Source organism: Panthera uncia, chromosome C2 (assembly GCF_023721935.1).
Source record: "Panthera uncia isolate 11264 chromosome C2, Puncia_PCG_1.0, whole genome shotgun sequence".
NCBI classification, from domain to species: domain Eukaryota; kingdom Metazoa; phylum Chordata; class Mammalia; order Carnivora; family Felidae; genus Panthera; species Panthera uncia.
Window position 1 is genome coordinate 71,233,830 of NC_064810.1, and position 22,466 is coordinate 71,256,295.

Below are 22,466 nucleotides of genomic sequence, written 5' to 3' on the forward strand. Positions count from 1 at the left end.
CAGATGAAAATTCCTTCCTATGGGACCCTAAAGAGATCATTGCCTAGAGCCAGGAGTCTGACAGGAATAATTACAAGTATGAAAGCTCAAAAATACTAATGCCAACAACAATGCAATTAATAAAAACATAAAAAGACATTAATTTACAGATATTTAATCTTAAGTGAAATACTTGTGCAAATTATAAAGCAATATGTCTGACATGATGTCTTAATACTATATTGCACAATATGAACAAGATCTAAAATACTTTTTGCTTATTATTTCTCACCTAGTTAAGAGTTCTTTGGGAATAAAAAGCAGTTAAAATTAGATCAAAGTAAATTTTAAGAGTAAGGATATCAAGGATATATACCAAGCAAAGAAAATATCACTTGAATTCTAAACATGATTCACATAACTGCCATAATGAAATTTTATGATGTACACTAGACAGGAATATGTGAAAAGTTAGTTTTAAATATAAATATATTCCTAACTTAGTTTTACCTATGCTAATTTCTAAGCACAACTTACCATTCCTGAAAAAAAGTATTTATTTTAAAAGGGCAGTAACTTATTTGGAATATAAAATATTTTTATATTTCAGCCTCTTCATGAGCCCTCCAATGACAAAAATTAAGGTTTAAGTTCATTATCTATTGACAAAATTTTTTAGTCCTGAAAATTGTGGCTGTCTTATTTGGTTGATTGTAATTCCATCTAACAGTCAACTTTATTTAAGAAAGATGAATGTTCACTTCCTTACCTTGTAATTTCATCATCTCCAAGCACTGCTTTTGAAACAGGTGAGTATCTGGCTGGTGATGCTGGTGTGTGGCCCAAGTAGGAAGATGGGCTAACATGGTTATCAACAGGTTGAGAAGAAGCTTAAAAATGAAGACAGTAAAAAACACTTCAAGTGAAACAAACCATTCAGCACTTATTTGTGAATTACCAATTTCAAGCTTAGTTAATATGTAATTCATATCCACTTATTTATGTAAGTTGGTAGAAAAGACTTATTTATCAGGTAAAAAAATTAGACAAGCTCAAGTTTCCAGATAAAAACTAGTTTAGATATTCAGATCAGTAAGCAAACTTATTCCATCTGGTTTTCTCTTGAGAAAATAGAACTAAAAAGGAGTTTTACATTAACGGATTTGCACAGTGAAATCCAGGAAAGGTCATTCAAAAGACTATCATTTATGAACAGCATATATAGTATGAACATGGACTGGAAGTATATAATAAAATTCATAATTGCAATCACCTACTGAATGAGGGGAATGGAAATAGAGTCTTAGCAAAGAGCTGAACTAGCAAGAGCAAACTTCAGCTTTTTCACAATGTTCTATTAGTTCAATAGATGTAAAAAATAGATTCTACCTCTATCTACAGGAAAATCAAGCAATCATTATTTAGTTATTACTCTTTAGGACTAGGTCTCCCAGTTTTTGGTCACATTAGCATACATAAAAAGGGATAATTCAGTTTAAAGTAACATTTTTTTTTCCAGTGTAATGTATTTGTAAGAAGCAGCCTGACTATTCGTATATTTGGCTGTAATCAGAACACCAATTCTCAGTTTGTAGAGCAACTGTTACAAATGTGCATTGCTATCTTGAACAGATAAGGCAGCATAATAAATAAATAAGACTGATACTTACATTGGTGCATAAAATACCTTATTAGTGAATTTGCATCTCTAATTACAAATAAAAATACATAAAGCCTTTATATAAAGTTTGTGTGTGATAGGAACTGTAAGAATTTTTAATAAGTAACAAAGTTCTGTTCTGACACAAATGAAGTATTGAAAAAAACAACAACAACAACAACAGACATCATTCCTGTCCATGAAAGAGACTGAATACTATTTTAAAAAGTTCAGTTATATTTGGGGATCCTGGATGGCTCTTAGGCGTCTGACTTTGGCTCAGGTCATGATCTCACGGTTCGTGAGTTCTAGCCCCATTTTGGGCTCTGTGCTGACAGCTCAGATGGAGCCTGCTTCGGATTCTGTGTCTTCCTTTCTCTCTACCCCTCCCCTACTTGCCCTCTGCCTCTGTCTCTCAAAAATAAACATTGAAAAAAATTTTTTCAAGAAATTCAGTTATACCTGAGTAATTAATAAATCAATGGGCAGATAATGAAGATGTATCATTGGAAGACAGTACATTCATTTCAAAGTATAATTTACATTAAATTTATAATGATTAGTGACAGTAATGGCCTTTGAGAGTTCTAAAACTGAAGACATTGCCACTTATAAAACCACAAATATCTCTAAAATTCTACAATTTAAATGAGGAAAATTTGGAAAAGCAGACTGCAGAGAGTACATTTAAGATCTTTACTACATGAGTGCTTTGGATATCAACTAATGCACCAAAGAAATAAAACTGTCATTTTTCAAGAAACACAAACACATTATTTAAGTCTTACCTTAGCTTTTACATTAAAAAAACTGAAAATCAAACAGGAAACTTAAAATTTGATTAGTACTATCATAACAATTCATTTCTAGGCAACATAACTGTACTATATACAAATATAGTTAGGTAATATATGAGGAACTTGTACAAAAAGAGTATCTGTGCTCATATAATTGAGAATATAGAAAAGCCCAAGTTTTAAAATTTATTTATTTTGAGAGATAAAGAGAGAGAGACAGTACAAGCAGGGAGGGGCAAAGAGAGAGGGAGAGAGAGAATCCTAAGCAATCTCCTCGATGTCAATGCACAGCCTGTCACAGGGCTTGATCTCATAAACCATGAGCTCACGACCTGAGCCAAAATCAAGAGTCAGACACTTAACTGACTGAGCGACCCAGGTGCCCTGAATAGCCCAAGTTTAGAAATATTTAAAATTAGTATTTCTCAAAGTGTAGTCCATGAGTTAGTCCACCAGAAGCATCAGAATTACCCTGGTTGTTAAAAGAACTGCTTGTTAAAGTATGTTTCTCTGCTATATCCCACAACTATTAGAAAAAAAGAATGTGCAATACCTTTGTTGACTATTATTTACATATAACTTTGAAAAAGGCTGCCTCCCTTCTTACTATCAAGATTCTGATTTAAAAATGATTTTTTAAAATGTTTATTTTTATTTTGAGAGAGAGAGAATGCATCCATAAGCGAGGGAAGGGCAGAGAGAGAGAGAGAGAGAGAGAGAGAGAGAGGGAGGGAGAGAGAGAATCTCAAGTGGGCTCTATGCTCAGAGTGCAGAGCCCAACACTAGGCTTAATCTCATGAACTGTCAGATCACGACCTGAGTGGAAATCAAGCGTCAGATGCTTAAGCAACTGAGCCACCCAGGCACCCCTAAAATTGATTTTTTACAGACTGTTAGGTTAAATGTTTAATATAGTTCCTTTAAAATATTTAAACATAGGGAAATAAGATAGATTTAAGCAGACTTACAGTTGGTGATATCAGGTGGTGCATAGCCATCATTCATATACATACTTGTGGGTTTTGCCACTTTCAAATAGACAAAATCAGATGTGTTCTTTAAGGCAGTTACTGCTTCTTCATGAGTAACTTCTTCTAAACACACACTATTCACCTAAAAGAAAATCCCAAAAGATATTTGTTTTAGGACATTTTCACTTGCTTTCTGCATTTTGGTTATAAACAATTATACCAAAATACAAAGCAAGAGTGATTTAAGGAATATAAAGGTCTGTGAAAAGAAAACCTATATATTTTTGTCTATCATATCAGGAAATTGTTTATGTATGTTAATGGAATAGCCAATCTTAATTCCAGCCCCTATTCTTCCCAATCCCCGAACCTAATCTACTTTTTACTGTTAGGTATTTGTGAACATATGGGGGTACATTTTAGATTTTTTTTTTTTTAAAGAAAATGAGACTATATTAAAGTTTTTATTCTGCAACTGGATTTTTAATATAAGGTATCTTAGAGATCTTTCCATGTTAGGACACACAGAATTGCCTCATTTAAAAAAAATGCTGCACATTATACCATGGTTGGTTGTATCATAATTTATTAAGCCATCCCAGTATTAACAGATATTTTAAACTGTTCTAAATAAATGGATTTAGTAAATTTATACCACTACCACAGAATATGAAAATGTCATGCCCATCTACTCAGGCCTTTGCCAACATTAAACAGTATCAATTCATAAAAAAGCATGTTTTGGCGTGCCTGGGTGGCTCAGCTGGTTGAGTGTCCAACTTCAGCCCAGGTCATGATCTCACGGTTCGTGCGTTTGAGTCCCATGTCAGGCTCTGTACTGACAGCTCGGAGCCTGGAGCCTGCTTTGGATTCTGTCTCTCTCTCTCTCTCTCTCTCTCAAAACTAAATAAAAACATCAATTTTTACATCATTATTTAAATTTTCACTTCCACTGTTTAATAGTCAAGTTGATTTTTTTATTTATTAAGCATTCATCTATCTTCTGTTATAGAAACAGAACTGATTTAATTTTTTTTAATGTTTGTTTACTTTTGAGAGAGAGACAGCGTGCAAGTGGAGGAAGGGCAGAGACAGACAGACAGACAGACAGAATCTGAAGCTGGGTCCAGGCTCTGAGCTGTCAGCACAGAGCCCAACAGGGGGCTTGAACCCATAAACTGAGAGATCATGACTTGAGCCAAAGTCAGACGCTTAACGAACTGAGCCACCCAGGCATTCCAAAACAACTGATTTTTAGGAAACAGAATTGATTTTTAAGTAGTGAGGTATATCCTGCAACCTTGCTAAACTTATTAGTTCTATCAGTAAGTTCCTTACAATTTTTTTTAATGTTTATTTATTTTTGAGAGACACAGAGTACGCATGAGTGGTGGAGGGGCAGAGAGCCCATGTGGCGCTCAAACTCACAAATCGTGAGATCATGACCCGAGCCTAAGTTGGACCCTTAACCAACTGAGCCATGCAGGTGCCCCAGGATTTTCTACATAGGTAATCTACAAATATAGTTTTACTTTCTCCTTCCCAATATGAATGTCTTTTTATTTCCCTGGTTAGACTCTTCAGTACAGTCTGACTAAAAGTGGTAATTGTGTCTTTCTATACATTTGTCCATTTCATCTAAGGTATTTAATATGTTGGCATACAAATGTTTATAAATAAAAGTATTTCCTCAAGTCCCCTCTTTTATTCCTACTCTTGGAAATTTGAGTCTTCTTTTTTTTCTTGATCAGTCTAAGGTTTGTCAATTTTGTTCACCTTTCCAAACAACTGAGTTTTGGTTTTGTTTATCTTCTCTCTGGTTTTCCTATTCCCTATTTCATTAACTCCGGCTCTGATCTTGGTTTTTTCCTTCCTTCTGCTAGCTTTAGGTTTAGACTGCTCTTCTTTTTGGTAATTTTGTGTTTTTTTTTTGTTTTTGTTTTTGTTTTTGTTTTTTTTGCAAAGAAAAACACTGTTTCCAATGTTTTAAAATTATAATGTACTAAACACTCATTTTCATATATTTTTCATTTCCCTAATTTGTACCTATATAATTGGTAGGACAGTTCTTAATGTTTTAAGAAAAATTTTTAAAGATCACATATCATTAACTTTTGCCACAGGTTATTAATATGGCTTTGCAGGGTTTCAGCCACATGGTCATTTTTATAGTCCCACACTACCACGTACAGTGAAGAAAGATTGCCTGCATTTTGAAATATACAGCTATGGTATACTGTTCTTTTGGTGGCCTGCAATGAGCCACATATCTTGGTATTCACAGCCTTGTAAAATCCCTTCCTACAGTGAACCTTGCTTGGCCATGTAACTAGCTTTAGTCAATGAGACATTAATAGTTGAGATGCCAAGAGAGGATTGATGAATGCCATAGAACGGAGTTTGTCTTTTTGGTACATCCGTCTTGGAACCTGATCCCTATCCTGTGAGAAGCCCAATTTAGCCATGTGGAGAGGCCACTGGCTAATAGTCCCAGATGAGCTCCCAGATGACAGCCAACACCAACTTGTCTGCCATATGTGAGTGAACTTGGAAGTGCATTCCTGGCCCTAGTTGACAGGAGACATTATGTGGAACAGAGACAGACTGTCCTGGCTAAACCCTTCTCAAATTATAGAAGTGTAGGCAAATAAATAATTATTGTTGTTATTTTAACCACTAATTTTTGTGTTTCCTAAGCAACATTAGATAACTGATAAAAGAGCTGACAAGATTTGCTAAGGGATTCAAGATGGAGTATGAAAGGAGAATGATCCTGAAGTTTTAGACCTGGGCAAATAGAAGGATAAAGTTCCTATTTCAAGAGATGTGAAGAATGTGCAAGAACAGGATTTAGGGGTGGAGGGTGGTGTATAGGATGAAACTCAGAAGTTCATTCTTAGATACATTAAATTTGAGATGACTCTTGAGACATACAAAGAGACTAGATGACATCTCTTAGAGCTTTTGAACTGTTTAGCCAAGAACCACTGTGTGTAAAAAGAAAACTGAAGCTCAGAAAACAATACTTATCCCTACCATGTGCAATGAGACTCAGTAAGTTATTTGACCACCTATCAATAGGAAGAAAAAATGTACAAGGACACTTCGATGTTTAGGGAGAAGATGCACCAAAAGGGAGAATGAGAAGGAGTGACCAGTGAGATAAGAGGAATACTATGAAAGAGGGTAACTGTTAAGCACAATGGAAAAAGTGTCTGAAGAAGGAGGAAGGTGTGTCTAATGTCAATTAAAATGAGAACTAAGAATTTGATAATTTAGTGGAATTATGACAACCAAAACCTGACTAAATGCTAAGTCCACATAAATTGCTGCCTTCTCAATCACCAAAACTGATTCTGGAAAAACCATAAAGGAAAACACAATACTTAAGAAATTAAAAAGCATAAATGAGAAACTCAGTGGAGAAAGCAGGCTGTTTTGAACTGGTGTGTGTGTGTGCAGAAGAGTAGTTCAAAGTGAGCTCTTTCCTCTTCCCCATTATAAACTTCAAAAACAACAACAAAAACAACAACAACAAAAAAAAACAACAAAAAATAAACTTGAAAACAATCAGTCTATCTCTTTGCTGCAGCAATAAGCAGTACAGAACAGCATATACAGCAAAAGAATCATTTATATATTGCTTAGGAATGTTAAATTTTTTCAAAAAGATTCATTTATTTAAGTAATCTCTATACCCAACATGGGGCTTGAACTCACAACCCCACGATCAAGAGGTGCATACTCTACCAACTGAGCCAGCTAGGTGTCCCAGAAGTGTATATTTTTATAACCACTTTGGAAAACAATATGTTTTTGCTATAGTGTTACTAAGATGATATCCCATGACCATTAAATTCCATGCTTAGGTAAACAGTTAAGTGAAAACTCTTATATGTACATGTTCACCAGAACACACAGCAGCTTTCCCTAGGAGAATTATCCATAATACAAAAAAAAAAAAAAAAAAAAGGAAATAACCTAACTCACCACTATACCAGACCTAGTTTATGTGTCTTTTTCAGATTCGCCTGAGCCTACCTGCCCACTAGGCCTTGGCCATGTGCTTACTGGAGAGTCTTGGTTACTGCTATTCTCACCTCATCTCCTGCCATTACCAGCTCTTTCAATCTCTTTTAGAGTAAGGGCTGCACTTGGACTTGGGTATGGGCATGGCTGATGTGTTCATAGAGAGCTGTAACATGTCAAAAGCCTGTGTGTGATCTGTCTAGATCACTGAGGCTCTGGTTTTTTCCACCCCTTCTGGGTTCAGAGGAAGTACTATGCTATGGAGAGTATGGGAGCTGGCTTCCCAAGCACTTGCCCACAGAAGGTGAGTAACAGTCCAGAAATTTGGGATAGTTACCACCCATGGGGTAGACTGTACCTAACAAGAGACAGGAGATAAATCCTTTCTTTTCCCTGGATGGCTGGATCTAAGGTTTAATAGTCCCACAACACCTGCCTGAAAGACTGTCCTGCATGATAAGCAATTAGCTACATTTTCTTATGAATTTATGGACAGCTCAGAAACATAGTGTCTTGTATTGACTTTCCCTCATTCCCTGCCTCACCTTTCATTTTGATTCACTCTAGCTTTGATTACGCCTCTCCCAAAAACCTAAGCACGCAGCTTTTCTTCAGGTTTTGTTTTTCTAGGGAACATGGGACATTTATTGAAGAAGATCAGAGAAATAAACTGTAGCATAGTCCCAGAAAAGAGTATTATATAGAGGTGAAATTAACAAATTTTATCTCCAGGCAATAATATGGATAAGTCTCAGTAAACCAATAGTGAGTAAAAAAAGTATTAAAAGACTACATACAGCACAATAGCCTTAAAATTTTTTTTCAGAACAAATTAGTATTAAAATATTTAGGCATATGTATATGATTAAACAATTTTTAAAAAGCAAAGGAATGAGACACACAAATTGTTGGTATTGTAGTTTTGGGCTGGGTAATGACTTTAGCAGTTTTCATTATACTATAAATAAAATAAGTTAAAATAAAAGGGAAAAAGGAAAGTCACACATGAGGGATGACACTGTGTTTAAGAAATTCTGTGCATTCAAGTCCCTAACCCTTTAACAAAAAAAAGAGACGGAAATGAGAAAAAAAAATAATAAAAGAAAAAGAGAAGGAAGCTGGTAGAGAAAAATGAAATGGTAAATAAGGATAATACCAAGAATCATTTTTCAGGTTTTGATTAAAGCAAGATCAGTATTCACTCATTTAAATATGAGTGAAAAAATGAGAGCAAAAATTTGTTTAAACATTTTGGCAAGTAGAAATTCTGATCTTCCCCCACCCCCTCCCAAAAAAAGACATCAAAATGATTATTATTTTTAAAAATTTAAATCCAAGCTAGTTAACATATAATGTAATAATGATTTCAGACACAGAGTTTAGTGATTCATCACTTAACATATGATACCCAGTGCTCATCCCAGCAAGTGTCCTCCTTAATTAATGCCCATCACACATTTAGCCCATCCCTCCAACCCAATACCCCACAAGCAACCCTCAGTTTGTTCTCTGTATTTAAGAGTCTCTTATGGGGCGTCGCCCTCTGTTTTTATCTTATTGACATCAAAATTATTTTTAAAATAACAGATTTCTTATACTCACTGCTAAAAGTTTATCTCCAATCTGAAGTTTACCATCTTTATGTGCTGCACCTCCTTCAATGATTTTGGTTACATAGATGCTATTATCCCCAGGAATATGTTGATTTCCGACACCTCCAGCAATGCTGAACCCAAGACCTGTTTGAAAAAAATACTAGTTTTGAAATTTCATCATTTAATGTGAATTTAAGTCCAGAAAGAAATGGCTGAAAACTAGATGAGGATAATCTCATCACACTAATTTTTCTTTCTTTCTTTTTTTTTTTTAAACACAAAAGAATCTATTTGTGTACTTTTAAAATCCTACGTATTTGCTTTGTAGTCAGGGGACAATTATATATATAGGTGTTCCTATAGTTATAAATAAGTTTTTTAGTCCACCCACTCCTGTTACTTCTTAAAATCTTTTTGTAAATGCATTTGTTTGTTAGTTCAAAAAGGCACTACAAAATTATTTCCTTTTGTTCCCATGATGATTGTGCTTCTAACATTTTTAATACCTTCACGAGATTAAAACAATTGAGAAAAATAATAAAATTGTGGTGGGCAGAACGAATAAGCTTCAGAAATGTGGATAATTTTGTTCTTTTTCCAATATTCTATGAATTAATTTTAGATAAAGGATTTCTGTAATTCATAAATCCCATCCATAGCTTTAGTACCAGACAAATTTGTAGCTTTCTATTCCTTTTTTCATTTTTTGGAATACCACTTCTCCCACAAAGCTACAAATTAGAATCTATTTCATTTTTCCTCAATCCCATCAATGTTTTCAAAACTCAGAAATCACATATAACCGTCCTCATTGCAGATAAAACTGCTAATGATATATAGTTTCTTCTTTTAATTTAGCCTGTGTATCTGCATTTAATATACTTTGTAGATTGAAGATTACAAGTTAATACCAACACTATACAGGACTTCCAAGTGTTTAAGTAGAATTCTACTTAAGACAAAAATCAGCAGAAATAATACAGAAATTCTACAAATTCACACACATTCTGTAGATTACCAGTTCTGTTAATCTTAGAATGGGTGTCACAAATAACTTCTTAGTTACATTTATCTCAGAGATTTCTTAATAATCTACGTTTGGTTATTTCATACCTTTAGGACCTTTAATGAGCTTTATTTCCATTATTTTTTCTGATACTGGTTTCCGTCGTTTCACGTACAAGCGTACAATAGACCCTGCTTCTTTCAATGCTTCAACTGCTTTGCTATGTGTCACGTCACGAACATCTACTTCATTCACTCGCAATATACAGTCATTGACCCTGAGAAGAAACCCAAAATATTAAAGATAAATAATATTAAAATATCAAATTTTAACTTCAATAATTTTTGTTATTTTAATTTTTAAGGTAAAGAGAATTATTTACTAGAGAAAAAAATATACGAATAAACTGCATGTTAGATTCCACTGTATCAAACACTCACATAAACTTTCCAAGGGCCAACAAAAGAAACAGTGCAAATAAGAGATTATCACACAAAAATATTATAATGACAGCTGCAATCTGTGTGGTTCTTGTATGCTTATTAAGTGTAAAAATTAAGATACTTTAGAAAAACAGCAAATATTTATTTAGAACTAAGCCGGTGCCAGGTACTTGTAGTGTTTTAACCCTTACTACAACCTGTAAGGTAGATACATATTTGTATCTCCACTTCACAGACGGAGAAACTGAGGCACAAAGAGTTTAAATAATTTTTCCAAGGTCACCTAGAAAATGACTGAGACAGCTGTGACTCAAAAGAAAACTGAGGTTCAGACTGAATACTTTAAGATCAAAAAGACAGTGGTGGCAAAACTGAGATCTATTCACTGATTTATCAAAAAATAATTTTTGATTGCTTTGTCAACCTAGACACTGCATTTAAAAAAAAGTTATTTCTTGAAATTTATTGTGAAGCTAAAGACTATACCATTTAATTAAAAGGCTTCTCATATAAATAATTTATTTTAATTTGACACAGTAATATATTTCTTTAAAGTTTGATTTGTTCCTAATTCTAACTTTTCCCCCCAGCTCTGGTCTCAGTTTAAATTGTATAGCATTCCATTAGGGGAAAAGAATCATCTGAAATTGGGCAGAGGAGGAGAACAAAATACAACTGAAATACTAAAATTGATCCTGATAATCTTCTATGTAATTAGCTTTCTTCAGAGTAAAGAAATTTTGTATGCAAAGACAGCGACAGGTTAGAGTTAGTATTAAAGGGATGTTCTTTAGTGAAACAAATGGGACATAGTAACTTTCATAAAAACACAAACAAAAGGCCAATAACAGAATTGGGAAATAAATGTTTATGTTTACATGAATGGTCAAATTATTAATTTTATATCTAACTAATTTCATTAATACATCACCTGTTGTATCCAGTGAGAAGTTAAGAAACAAGAGGTGCATAAGGTGCCAACAGCCTTAAATGAATTTTTTTGTTTGTTTTTTGTTTTTTTTCTTGAGAGAAAGAAAGAGACAGAAAGAGAGTGCGTATGTGCACATACACACACAGGAACGAATTTTAAGCAAGCTCCATGTATCGAGCCTGGGGCTCCATCTCACAACCCTGGGATTATGACTTGAGCCTAAATCAAAAGTCACACACTCAACTGAGTCACCAAAGCACCCCCAAAAACAGATGTTTTTAACAGATCATATAAAATCCTTAGTCCTAAAACTTCAGACTGTCACCATATAAATAAAAACCAACAAACAAGGGAATACGAAAAGTGCCATAATCTATGGCCTAAGGAAATAACAAAATATGCTAAAGATATCTTCTACAATGGAACACTAAATTTAAACAAATTCAAACAAGCACCCTATATTACCCAATATTACTTTCATTCATTCAATTAAGAAAACATATTAAGATACTTAAAACTTGCATAATTTTTACTTTTTGTGGTATGGGATACAAACTCAGGTATATATCATCACTTGTATCCTAACTAAGTTTATATACATATTTCCCACCAGAAAATAATGGAAAACAGTTTGTGAATGTATTTAAAAATATGAAGGGAATGGGGTGCCTCGATGGCTCAGTTGGTTAAGTGTCTAACTTCAGCTGAGGTCATGATCTCACAGTGTGTGGGTTCGAGCCCTGCGTTGGGCAATGTGCTGACAGCTCGGAGGCTGGAGCCTGCTTCAGATTCTGTCTCCCTCTTTCTCTGCCCTCCCCCACTTACACTCTGTCTCCCTCCCTCTCAAAAATAAACAAACATTAAAAAAGTAATAAAAAATAAAAATACGATTTCTATGAATTTGTTCACATTTAAAACCATCAAATTTATTATTCAAAGTGTTATAATATCAGAGAAACTAAATTCCTGAATGAAAAGAGGGAAACAATGGTTAGAGCACAATTATCTCATTCATTTGTAATTTGAGCATCTACCTTATATTGGTTATTATGATAGTGTTTATTTGTATTGATGCCTTGTTCAATTTGCCTTAAGAAAAATATACAAAGTATGTTCAGCATCACAACATAAAATGCAAAACATACCGTAATCTTCCATCTTGGGCAGCTGCTCCCCCTGCAATAATTTTGGTAATGAAAATACTTGAGTCATCTCCAATGTGTGGGTTGTCCGTACCTCCTGCAATGCTGAAACCAAGCCCTGAATTTCCCTGGGGATAAAGGAAAAAAAAAATTTGAGCCTGAATAAGAATTACCTTTATTGGTAGGTTCCTGTCATTATAGGACCTAGAAACTGTACCGACACAAGGAACACACATAAAAGTATATAGGCAGGGAATATGAAGATTCTAAATTAAGAAATATAAGTAAAACTCCTTTGTCTCTACGAAGAATTCAAAGGTAGGGGCACCTACGTGGCTCAGTCGGTTAAACATCCAACTTCAGCTCAGGTCATGATCTCACGGTTCATGGGTTTGAGCCCCGTGTCGGGCTCTGTGCTGACAGCTCAGAGCCTGGAGCCTGCTTCGGATTCTGTCTCTCCCTCTCTCTGCCCCTCCCCTGCTCATGCTCTGTTTCTGTCTCTCAAAAAATAAACATTAAAAAAAAAAAAAAAGAATTCAAAGGTATTACTTCTAAGTAGGTACTGAGTACTTTTGGAGTCTAGTCTATGGTTCTTTCTTTAAAAGTGCAGGCAATTTGTACTAGGACAAGTCACCCTTCTGCAGAGGTATTGCTATTAGGCCTCTTTCTTTTAGAATGTATCCACTCATGCTTGGTAAGGCAAATTTCTCTAAGAGTAAAAAACTGATGTGATCTTGCTGCTGCAATTATTTCTGGATAGGTAAAACTAACATTATTTCAGCTTTAAAAAAATGGGGCAGGGAATGGTGTTTTTCTTCTGCTAACCTTGCCATCAGCTTATTTTAAAATGACCAAACTGCATCTGCTAAGTCATCATCCTTGACATGTCCCACTCCCCCATCCCTGACATGTTTAGCCAAGACACACAAATAGCAAAAGATATTTTTTAATACTGAAAGCCCAACATGAGAAATCAAATGGTGAGCTTTCCTGACAACAAAGTCAATTTTGCCAAAGCAGGGCTTTTTACTTGTTTTACATACTATATTTCTGAATAATTTCTTTGAAGAAAAGTTTCTACTGCTACCAAAAAGTCTTAAAGGACAATTCTTCTAAGCAGTGGTATTTAAAAAATGTTTTTTTGTTTTTGCTTTTTAATGTTCTAACTCTGGCTTTCAGGCAACTCAAACACGCAGATATATCTGAACTGATTACTTAACCGTTAATATTGAACAGCTTAAACATACCTTCTATTATGTGCCCTACAATTCTGTTTTAATATTTTTTTCAGTGTAAACTCTTTAAGAGTTGCTAGAATATCAATAATAGTATCAATAGGTTGTATGAGGTTACCAAGTCACCAAGGTAATCAAGTTCTTTTTTTTAATTTGCTTTTTCAAAAACAGGTATAATTTACACATAACATTGTGTAAATTTAAGGTGTAAAATGTGTTGATCTGACATATTTATATACCGCAATATGATTATAACCATTGCTTTAACTAACATCTCTGTCATGCCACTTAACGGTCATTTCTTTCTGTAATAAGAACATTTACGGTCTAGTCTCTTAGCAATTTTTAAGTATGCAATACAGTCTTATTGACTATAATCACTATGCTGTGCATGAGATCTCCAGAACTTAATTCATCTTCTAGTTGCAAGTTTGTATCTTTTAATAACACCTCTCCAATTCCTGGTACTCAAGTGTTTTAGTGAGTGAAAAAACAAAGTACAGTCCTAACTAAATTTAAAAGGCACGGGAAAGGATGGAAAATGAGTGAGATAAAAAAGTTAGAATTATATGTCAATTATATCTCAAGTAAGGTAGAAAAACACCAAATAAATACCATATTAAAATATGTATAATACATTAATACTATGCTTACTTGAGAGTTACTCATCCATCTTACTTGAACAGGTAATCCAAATTCAGGTAGTGGTACCTGTAATCTAGTACACATGTAAAAAGACCCTTTTAGGTCTATTTGCACTTAGAGTGTTTTCACTCTGGCTTGAAATAAGCAAATCTAATTATCTAGGATTTTAGTTTGAAATATACAGACACTCAGCTACTTAGGAAATTTACTTTTGTAAAACAATTTCCCCAAAATGCTGGTCAGACAAGGTGGTATTACTAAAATATAGCCATCAATTGACTGAAGATCTTCTTTTTTTTAATGTTTATCTTTGTGTGAGAGAGAGAGAGAGAGAGAGAGAGAGAGAGAGAGAGAGAAGAGAGAAGAGAGGAAGTGTGCGCGTGAGAGAGACAATGCAAAACAGGGAAGGGGCAGAGAGAGAGGGAGACACAGAATCCGAAGCAGGTTCCAGGATCTGAGCTGTCAGCACAGAACCCGATGCAAGGCTCAAACTTACAAACTGCAAGATCACCTCGCATCCACTAAGTTGGACGCTTAACCGACTGAGCCACCCAGGCACCCCTTGACTGCAGATACTGTTAAGGAGTAAATGATTCAAGAAAATTTACACATCTAACTCATAACCTTAAGTTATATGACTGGGAGAGTTCATAAACTTTCGATAGGATCTTGTCCATTAGAACTATGGCTATTTTTTCTTTTTGCTAAAAAAGAAAACTGATAACAATAACCACATTACTAGGATGCTAAATACTTAGAATCAACAATGTTTTATATGAAAAATAGGGGCGCCTGGGTGGCGCAGTCGGTTAAGCGTCCGACTTCAGCTCAGGTCACGATCTCACGGATCTCGTGGTCCGTGAGTTCGAGCCCCGCGTCAGGCTCTGGGCTGATGGCTCAGAGCCTGGAGCCTGCTTCCGATTCTGTGTCTCCTTCTCTCTCTGCCCCTCCCCCCTTCATGCTCTGTCTCTCTCTGTCTCAAAAATAAATAAAAACGTTAAAAAAAAATTAAAATAAATAAATAAATAAATAAATAAATAAATGTAAAATTTAGAAACAGAAACATCTGAGAAACTGTTAGACTAGACGAGCCTAAAGGAGACATGATAACTAAATGTAATGTGGTATTCTGGAAGGGATGCTGAATGAGAAAAACATAAAAACTAAGGAAATCCAAATATAGACTTTAGTTAATAATAATGTATCAATATGACTCATTACTTGAAGCAAATGTATTTTAGTAATGTAAGACATTAACAATAGGCAAAACTGAGGCCTGGATAAATGGAAACTCTTGGTATAACTTTTCTGTAAATCTAAAACTATTTTAAATAAAAAGCTTATTTTTTTAAAAAAGGTTATTAAAAAAAGGCAACATGTTCTAAAAACACCATGGCTAATTTAATAATACGTGAATTTATAAAAGAAACTAATATTACACAGTTCTGTTTTTAAAAGATCTTTTCCTTTTAATTCTATATGAAAGAGCAGTATATTTAAAGAATTCCTTAAAGCAACAGATTTATGCATAAGAAACTTAAGATAATTAAGTTTTTACCCTTTCAAGTGTGATTTCTTCATATTCATAATCTGCATCAGTGCCATTAACCTAATGAGGAAAAAAGAAGTAGCATAGAAATTTAGAGTATAAAATTGGAAATGTCGAGACATAATTTTTGCATGATTTATTAGTGCAAACCTGTTAAGTATGATAGTAATCAAATAATTTGGCTTTACTGTAATGATTTTAGGTAAAAATTTCAAAGACTGGAAGAGTACAAATGTGATTAATGAGTTGACATTTATGATATTATAACTTCAAATACTGAAAGGGTATATACAGCTTTTAGTATTATGGAACTCCAACTCTTTTCACTGCCTTGATCCACACATCTAATCAGCTACTAATTCTTACTCATTCACTTTAATTTTTCTGAAAACTATCACCTCTTCATTGTCATCTCTACTACCTTGGTACAAGCCTTTGTTAATTTCTTCTGGATTACTGCCAGTGTAATCTACCCAATCTCTTGGATTAGTATTCTCCACTCCCCAAATCATTCTAATGTGTTTTACACAGATGGATCTTTTCGGAGCCCACGTCTACTAACATACTCCCTCTAAAACTTTCAGAAACTCAAATATAAGGCTCTGTATGAAGTGACCCCAATCTATCATTTAACTTCATTCCTAATATACATAACTCACCTCTTCATGAGCATTACATACCATCAAATTTGAAAAACTTATTACTCTTTCCTTTATATATCTTGCAAGTTCCCACCTCTGCATCTGTTACTTTAGTGTTGTCACAAATTTCACTTATGTATTTCATGTCTAAATTTGATGTCCCATTCAAGTCCTTGTTTATATCTTTTTTAAATATTATTATTATTATTATTTTTGAGAGAGAGAGAGAGAGGGAGAGAGGAGAAGGAGGAGGAGGAGGAGGAGGAGGAGGAGGAGGAGGAGGAGAAGAAAGAACAAACAAGCATGGGAGGGGCAGAGAGAGACAGAGGTAGACACAGAATCTGAAGCACGCTCCAGGCTCTGAGCCGTCAGCACAGAGCCTGACACAGGGCTCGAACCCATGAAATGTGAGATCATGACCTGAGCCGAAGTTGGATGCTCAACTGACTGAGCCACCCAAGCATTCTTGTTTACATCTTATAGACCAAGCACTATCTTATTCCTTCCAATTTATTCCCTACTCCCTCCAGGAAGAATTTCCACAGAGAGAGGGTCACTGGTGAAGGGTGAATGGTCCTTATAATCAGATTAATTTTGGTTCAAGTCTTGCTCTAACATTTCTGATGGGATGAGGCTGCGCAAAATACCCGAGCGAGTCAAATAGGGATTGTGATAAACTGCATTTCTCTAGATGCCTCCCATCCTCCATCCTCCATGCTCTTTTGCAACATGACTAAACCATCCTACCATCAAGAGATGTCATCTAGTTCTCCTTCCATTCAACCTAGGCAGTTCCTAGATGAGCTTTGTTATAAAGAATATGGCACAAATGATGCTGTGTAATATTTACCTTTGTCTTAGAATGCACTTGCTTAGAACTCAGGAGCTATTATGTGAGGAAGCTCAAATAGCATATGAAAAGATTCAAATGAAGGAGAATTGAGGCCCTTGGCCAAAAGCCCCAGCTGCACTCCTAACTAGTAACAAGCATCAACTGCCAGTCATGTGAATGAGACTATTTTGGATCTTCCAGCCTTTTCCAGTACCCCAACGAATATAAAGTGGAAGAACCTTCCAGTTAACCCAGAAATTCATAAGAAATAATGAATTATTTTTTAGCCACTAAGTTTCAGGGTGGTTTGTTAAACAGCAATAGAATACTGAAACAACAGAATAATGAAGTCTTTTGTAAACTACTTTGTTTTCTTCACCATACTGTAAGAAAGTAACACTTAATTCAGGTCCAGTTTAGGTCCTAGGAGTTTTTTTCTTGAGGGCTTTTAAAACTCATCTCTTCTACATTTTTGGGTTCTCATGGCTATAATGGATTCAAGCCCAATTGCTACTGTTTCCTCTTTTTCTCACCTAAAGAGTTTTTCTTCTTGTTTTTGAGATTATGTTTATGAGATTATGTTATATGTTACACATATAATTTTTTTTTTAATCTCAGATTTTGTCGGAGTGCTGACAATACTGCCTCCACCTTTGGCCCACCATCTTGTTCATGTTCACTTGATGACCTCTCAGTGTCATGAGTTCTGGACCCTTTGGAAATTAAGATACATACCTCAGGAATGCCTGCCAAGGCCAGGATGAGGCTTGCTTTGGCCTCCCACGAATCTATTGAGATAATATAGTCTTTCCCCTCCCTGATGCACAGGTGGCACCACAAAATCTAATTAAAGTTCGTAGTCAATTAAGTGCATGTGAACCCTCCTCTGATCTCATTACAATGCCCTTCTTTCTTTAAGCCATTTTTTGAAAAGTTTATTGATTTAAATAATCTCTACACCCAATGTGAGGCTTGAACTCACAACCTCGAGATCAAGAGTTGTATCCTCTTCCAACTGAGCCAGCCAGGTGCCCCACTACAATGCCCTTCTGCAAGTCCCATTGCTCTATAAAATCTGTGAACTAAGGTCCAGACGTTGCAGAGAATAGCCATGCAGCTGCCATAAACTGTTGACCACCCGACAGCCATGCAAATAAAAAACTGTGTCAAGTCTAAGGAGTGGTCTGCTTCATTTTTTGGTTTCAAAGTGCCTTCTCAGTTTAGGGGATAGTTTACTGGCCTCCCACCCCCACCTCCTAACAGATTTCTAGGCATCTAGAATGCAAGAGGTTTATACATATACATATACATATACATATACATATACATATCCTACCAACTTGACTAGAAGTTCATTCTATCTATCTATCTTAGAGAGAGAGAAAGCATGAGGGAGGGGGCAGAGAGAGAGGGAGACAGAAAATCTTAAGCAGGCACCATGCTCAGTGTGCAGCCTAACGCTCAACCAACAGAGCCACCCAGGTGCTCCGGAAGTCCTTTTTTATGAGTAAAAAACAAACAAACAAACAAACAAAACTCGTATTTGCAGCCACACCATTTTTCTTACTCTAAAGGTTATCTGTATAGTCTTTATTTTCTTGCTAAAAGTCTCAGTCTTTATCAAAGAGGCTTTAATATTACTGATTAATCTATCACATTCTATGCTATTACTTTTTTTTTTATCAATTCTTTATTCTTTCTTTAAAGCTTCTTGAGCTGAACGCCTATTTCATTTATGCTGATTACTCTTCTATTTTTAATATTTATTTTAGAGAGAGAGAGAGTGTGCAAGCAGGGGAGGAACAGAGAGAGGGAGACACAGAATCCAAAGCAGGCACCAGGCTCTGAGCTGTCAGCACAGAGCCCGACACGGGGCTCAAAACCACCAACCATGAGATCATGACCTAAGCCGAAGTCAGCTGCTCAACTGACTGAGCCATCCAGGTGCCCCAACTCATCCATTAAAGGTAATACATTTTCCTCAGCATATGGCTTCGGCCAAATCCCAGCACTGCTACACTGAGCTCTATTTTTGTTCATTTATTTCTAAATACTCTGAAATTTTATTCTGGAAAACATTTCAACATAAGTGTGCTTATATGGCCCTTTTGATGTCAGTAAGTAAAATTCCTATATTGTGACCTTATGATTTCTGCTTTAAGAAATTTGGTATTTTTACCATTAAGCCTTCTCAAAAGGTAAACATATGGTAAATGTACTTCGTGCTTAATTTAATGCTAAGTCATTGATATCTAGTGAGGATTCTAGCTAGATAAGAGTGATCATAAAAAGGTGAAAAGTGATTAGACAATATGGACCCCAAATGACTTTATTTCTAAAGCCTCAATAACTTAAAACTGCTATTTCATATATAGAGACAATTCGATACAACATTACACATACCCAAACTGGGCTTCAAAATGCCGAGTACATTACCAAAGCCAAAAATTACTTTGTAAGTATCACCTCATTGACAATAAAAGTAAAAAAAGCAATGGTGGTCTAATATTTTCAACAGCAATATGTTTTCCAGCAAAACTACAAAATGGTTTGCTTAGCCTTCTTTTTTGTAATTTTATAAAAGGTAAAATTTCCTCTTTTCCAATAGGAAAGAAATGCTTGCCTAATATTTATATTATTATATAAGGTTTATTACTCTCAATTAACAGGATAGGGTGAGAGGTAACATGGGAACAAAATGAGAGAGATCAATCTTCAGGCAAAGTAAATATATTATTAACAAAATAGTTTTTTTTCTTCTTTAAAAATATAAGAGTAGACTTAGAATAGTTCCTGAGAACTGTCATTGTTAATATTTTCTAGGTTTTGAATTTATTCTTATCAACAAAATGGGCTTCTGTAGGTGGTCAAAGCTGGAGCAGAAACTAGAAGTCGACCGGGGTCTGACTGTGAAAGGTCTTGAATGCTGTACTAAGCAATGAGAAATATTCTTTCAAGTTTCTGAGCATCAAGTAGGTTTAACAGATTTTCCAGAAAAGGAAATATGGTAGTATAAAATAAAAATGGAGAGCAAATGGAGAAAAGTAAACTGGTGAACAAATTATGGCAGCAGTCTGGTTGGAAGGCACAAATAGCAAAGACATTTAAGAACAGCTGGTAAATTCCTAAATATTAAAAAAAAAAAAAAATTCTAACATATATGGAAAAAAAAAAACAACCCTACAGAGCTGTAATCAAGAGCAACTAATCTAAAAAAAAACCTGGCCACAAAAGAAAAATAAGATTATACAACATATATCAAAGGCAAATTGTATTCCATTGATCTATCTGGTTTTGGACCAGAACAACGCTGCTTTAATTAATGGTGTCTTATAATATGTTTTATTATTTGGTAGGGAAATCTCTCAGTTACTTTTATTTTAAATTTTACTTGGCTATTTTTGAGTTTTCACTTTTCTATACATCAGCACTGTCCAGTTTCTGTGAAAAAATATTTTATAATCTGCCTTGTCCAATACAGTAGTTACTACCCACATATAGTTACTAAGAACTTAAAATGTGGTTAGTGCAACAGAGAAACTAAATTTTAAAGTTCTTCCTTTCTTTTTCTCTCACCCCTTCTCCCTTCCTTTCCCACCTCCTTCCCTGCACCTGAACACACTCTCATTTTGGGAACTATTACTGGTATTATATCAAATTTACAGATTCATCTGGGGAAAATGAGGATCTCTGTGTTATCTTCCTGCTCAGCAATAAGAGCTATTCTCTGTTTACCTAGGTATTCTTTTATGCCATCTGCAAAGTTTTATAGTTTTCTTACTACAAGCTCTATAATTTCCTGTTAAGCTGATTGTTAGGTATTTCATATTTTATTGACAGAGTTAATGGACTCATTTCCAACTAGTTACTGCTAGTATATTGGAATAGCACTTATTAATTATTAAGTTGTAAACTTTTTTTCTTTTTAATATAATTTGCTTTAATTATGGGTACATATATGCCATAAAGAGGCAGAGGAAAAATTGTAACATAGATATCCTCAGTGCCCTTACAGACCCAAAGATTTTTTTTTTTTTTTTTTTTTTTATTTATTTTTGAGACAGAGACAGAGCATGAACGGGGGAGGGTCAGAGAGAGAGGGAGACACAGAATAGGAAGCAGGCTCCAGGCTCTGAGCCATCAGCCCAGAGCCCGATGCGGGGCTCGAACTCACGGACCATGAGATCGTGACCTGAGCTGAAGTCGGAGGCTTAACCGACTGAGCCACCCAGGCGCCCCCAGACCCAAAGATTTTAATTTTCTCATCAGCCTACACCGATATATCCAAACAGGACAGACAAATCCTGTTACATAGTCAGTATAAGAGTTCTCCAAAGGAAGATTTAAAAGGAGGCTTAATTTACTAATTCCTTGTTGTGTAGGTTCAACTCAGTAATTCCTTTCTAACTATAAGATACTGAAAGTCAAGATTTTATCTATCAGTATTCATGTGACTCATAGTTCCTATTAATATGTAATTTCAATTAAAAACTTCAAAGTCTAAACTATTACAAGGTAAGAATCTAAAAATAAGAATGTATTGGGAAGAAGAAAATGTTCTTCCTAATGAAGAATTAACATAACTAAATACAAAGTATTAACCCCAAAAGAATTTACATTAAGATTTTACTGAATAATGAAAAGCAGCATTTAGGCTGATTTAAAAATATTACAGTTATCAATTACACGATATAGATCGAAAAAGTGAAGCTTTTAGTATGTAAGAAAACTACCAAAGTCCAATCAAATGAATTTTTGTAACCTTCACTATTTGTGGTATGTCTTAAGGAAAAAAAAAGACAAACAGATGAAATTATTTCAACAAATTACTTCATTTCCATCTTATTACTGAAATCAGTAAGAACTGAGAATTTTTGTCCTTAACTTTGCCTTCCCCTAACATTTTTTTACTATTTAAAAAAGAATAGGAATGCACAGAGACAGAATCAACCCCAATGCCAATAAAATTATATCAATTAATACTGAAAATCGAGTATAATACAGCATACTT

The 22,466-nt window shown here is 34.9% G+C and overlaps 1 protein-coding gene across 9 annotated transcripts in view; it reads right to left on the reverse strand.

The window, feature by feature from the left end:
- The window catches only part of DLG1 (discs large MAGUK scaffold protein 1), a 268,993-nt gene that overhangs the window by 87,779 nt on the left and 158,748 nt on the right, over positions 1-22,466 (reverse strand). For all 9 annotated transcript variants that reach the window (XM_049628362.1, XM_049628367.1, XM_049628366.1 and 6 more), the window contains 6 exons: positions 15,992-16,042; positions 12,557-12,681; positions 10,145-10,314; positions 9,039-9,175; positions 3,405-3,549; positions 749-869 (listed from right to left, as the gene is read on the reverse strand). In XM_049628362.1, coding sequence (XP_049484319.1) covers positions 749-869; positions 3,405-3,549; positions 9,039-9,175; positions 10,145-10,314; positions 12,557-12,681; positions 15,992-16,042 — 749 coding nt within the window. The remainder of the gene's footprint in view (positions 1-748; positions 870-3,404; positions 3,550-9,038; positions 9,176-10,144; positions 10,315-12,556; positions 12,682-15,991; positions 16,043-22,466) is intronic.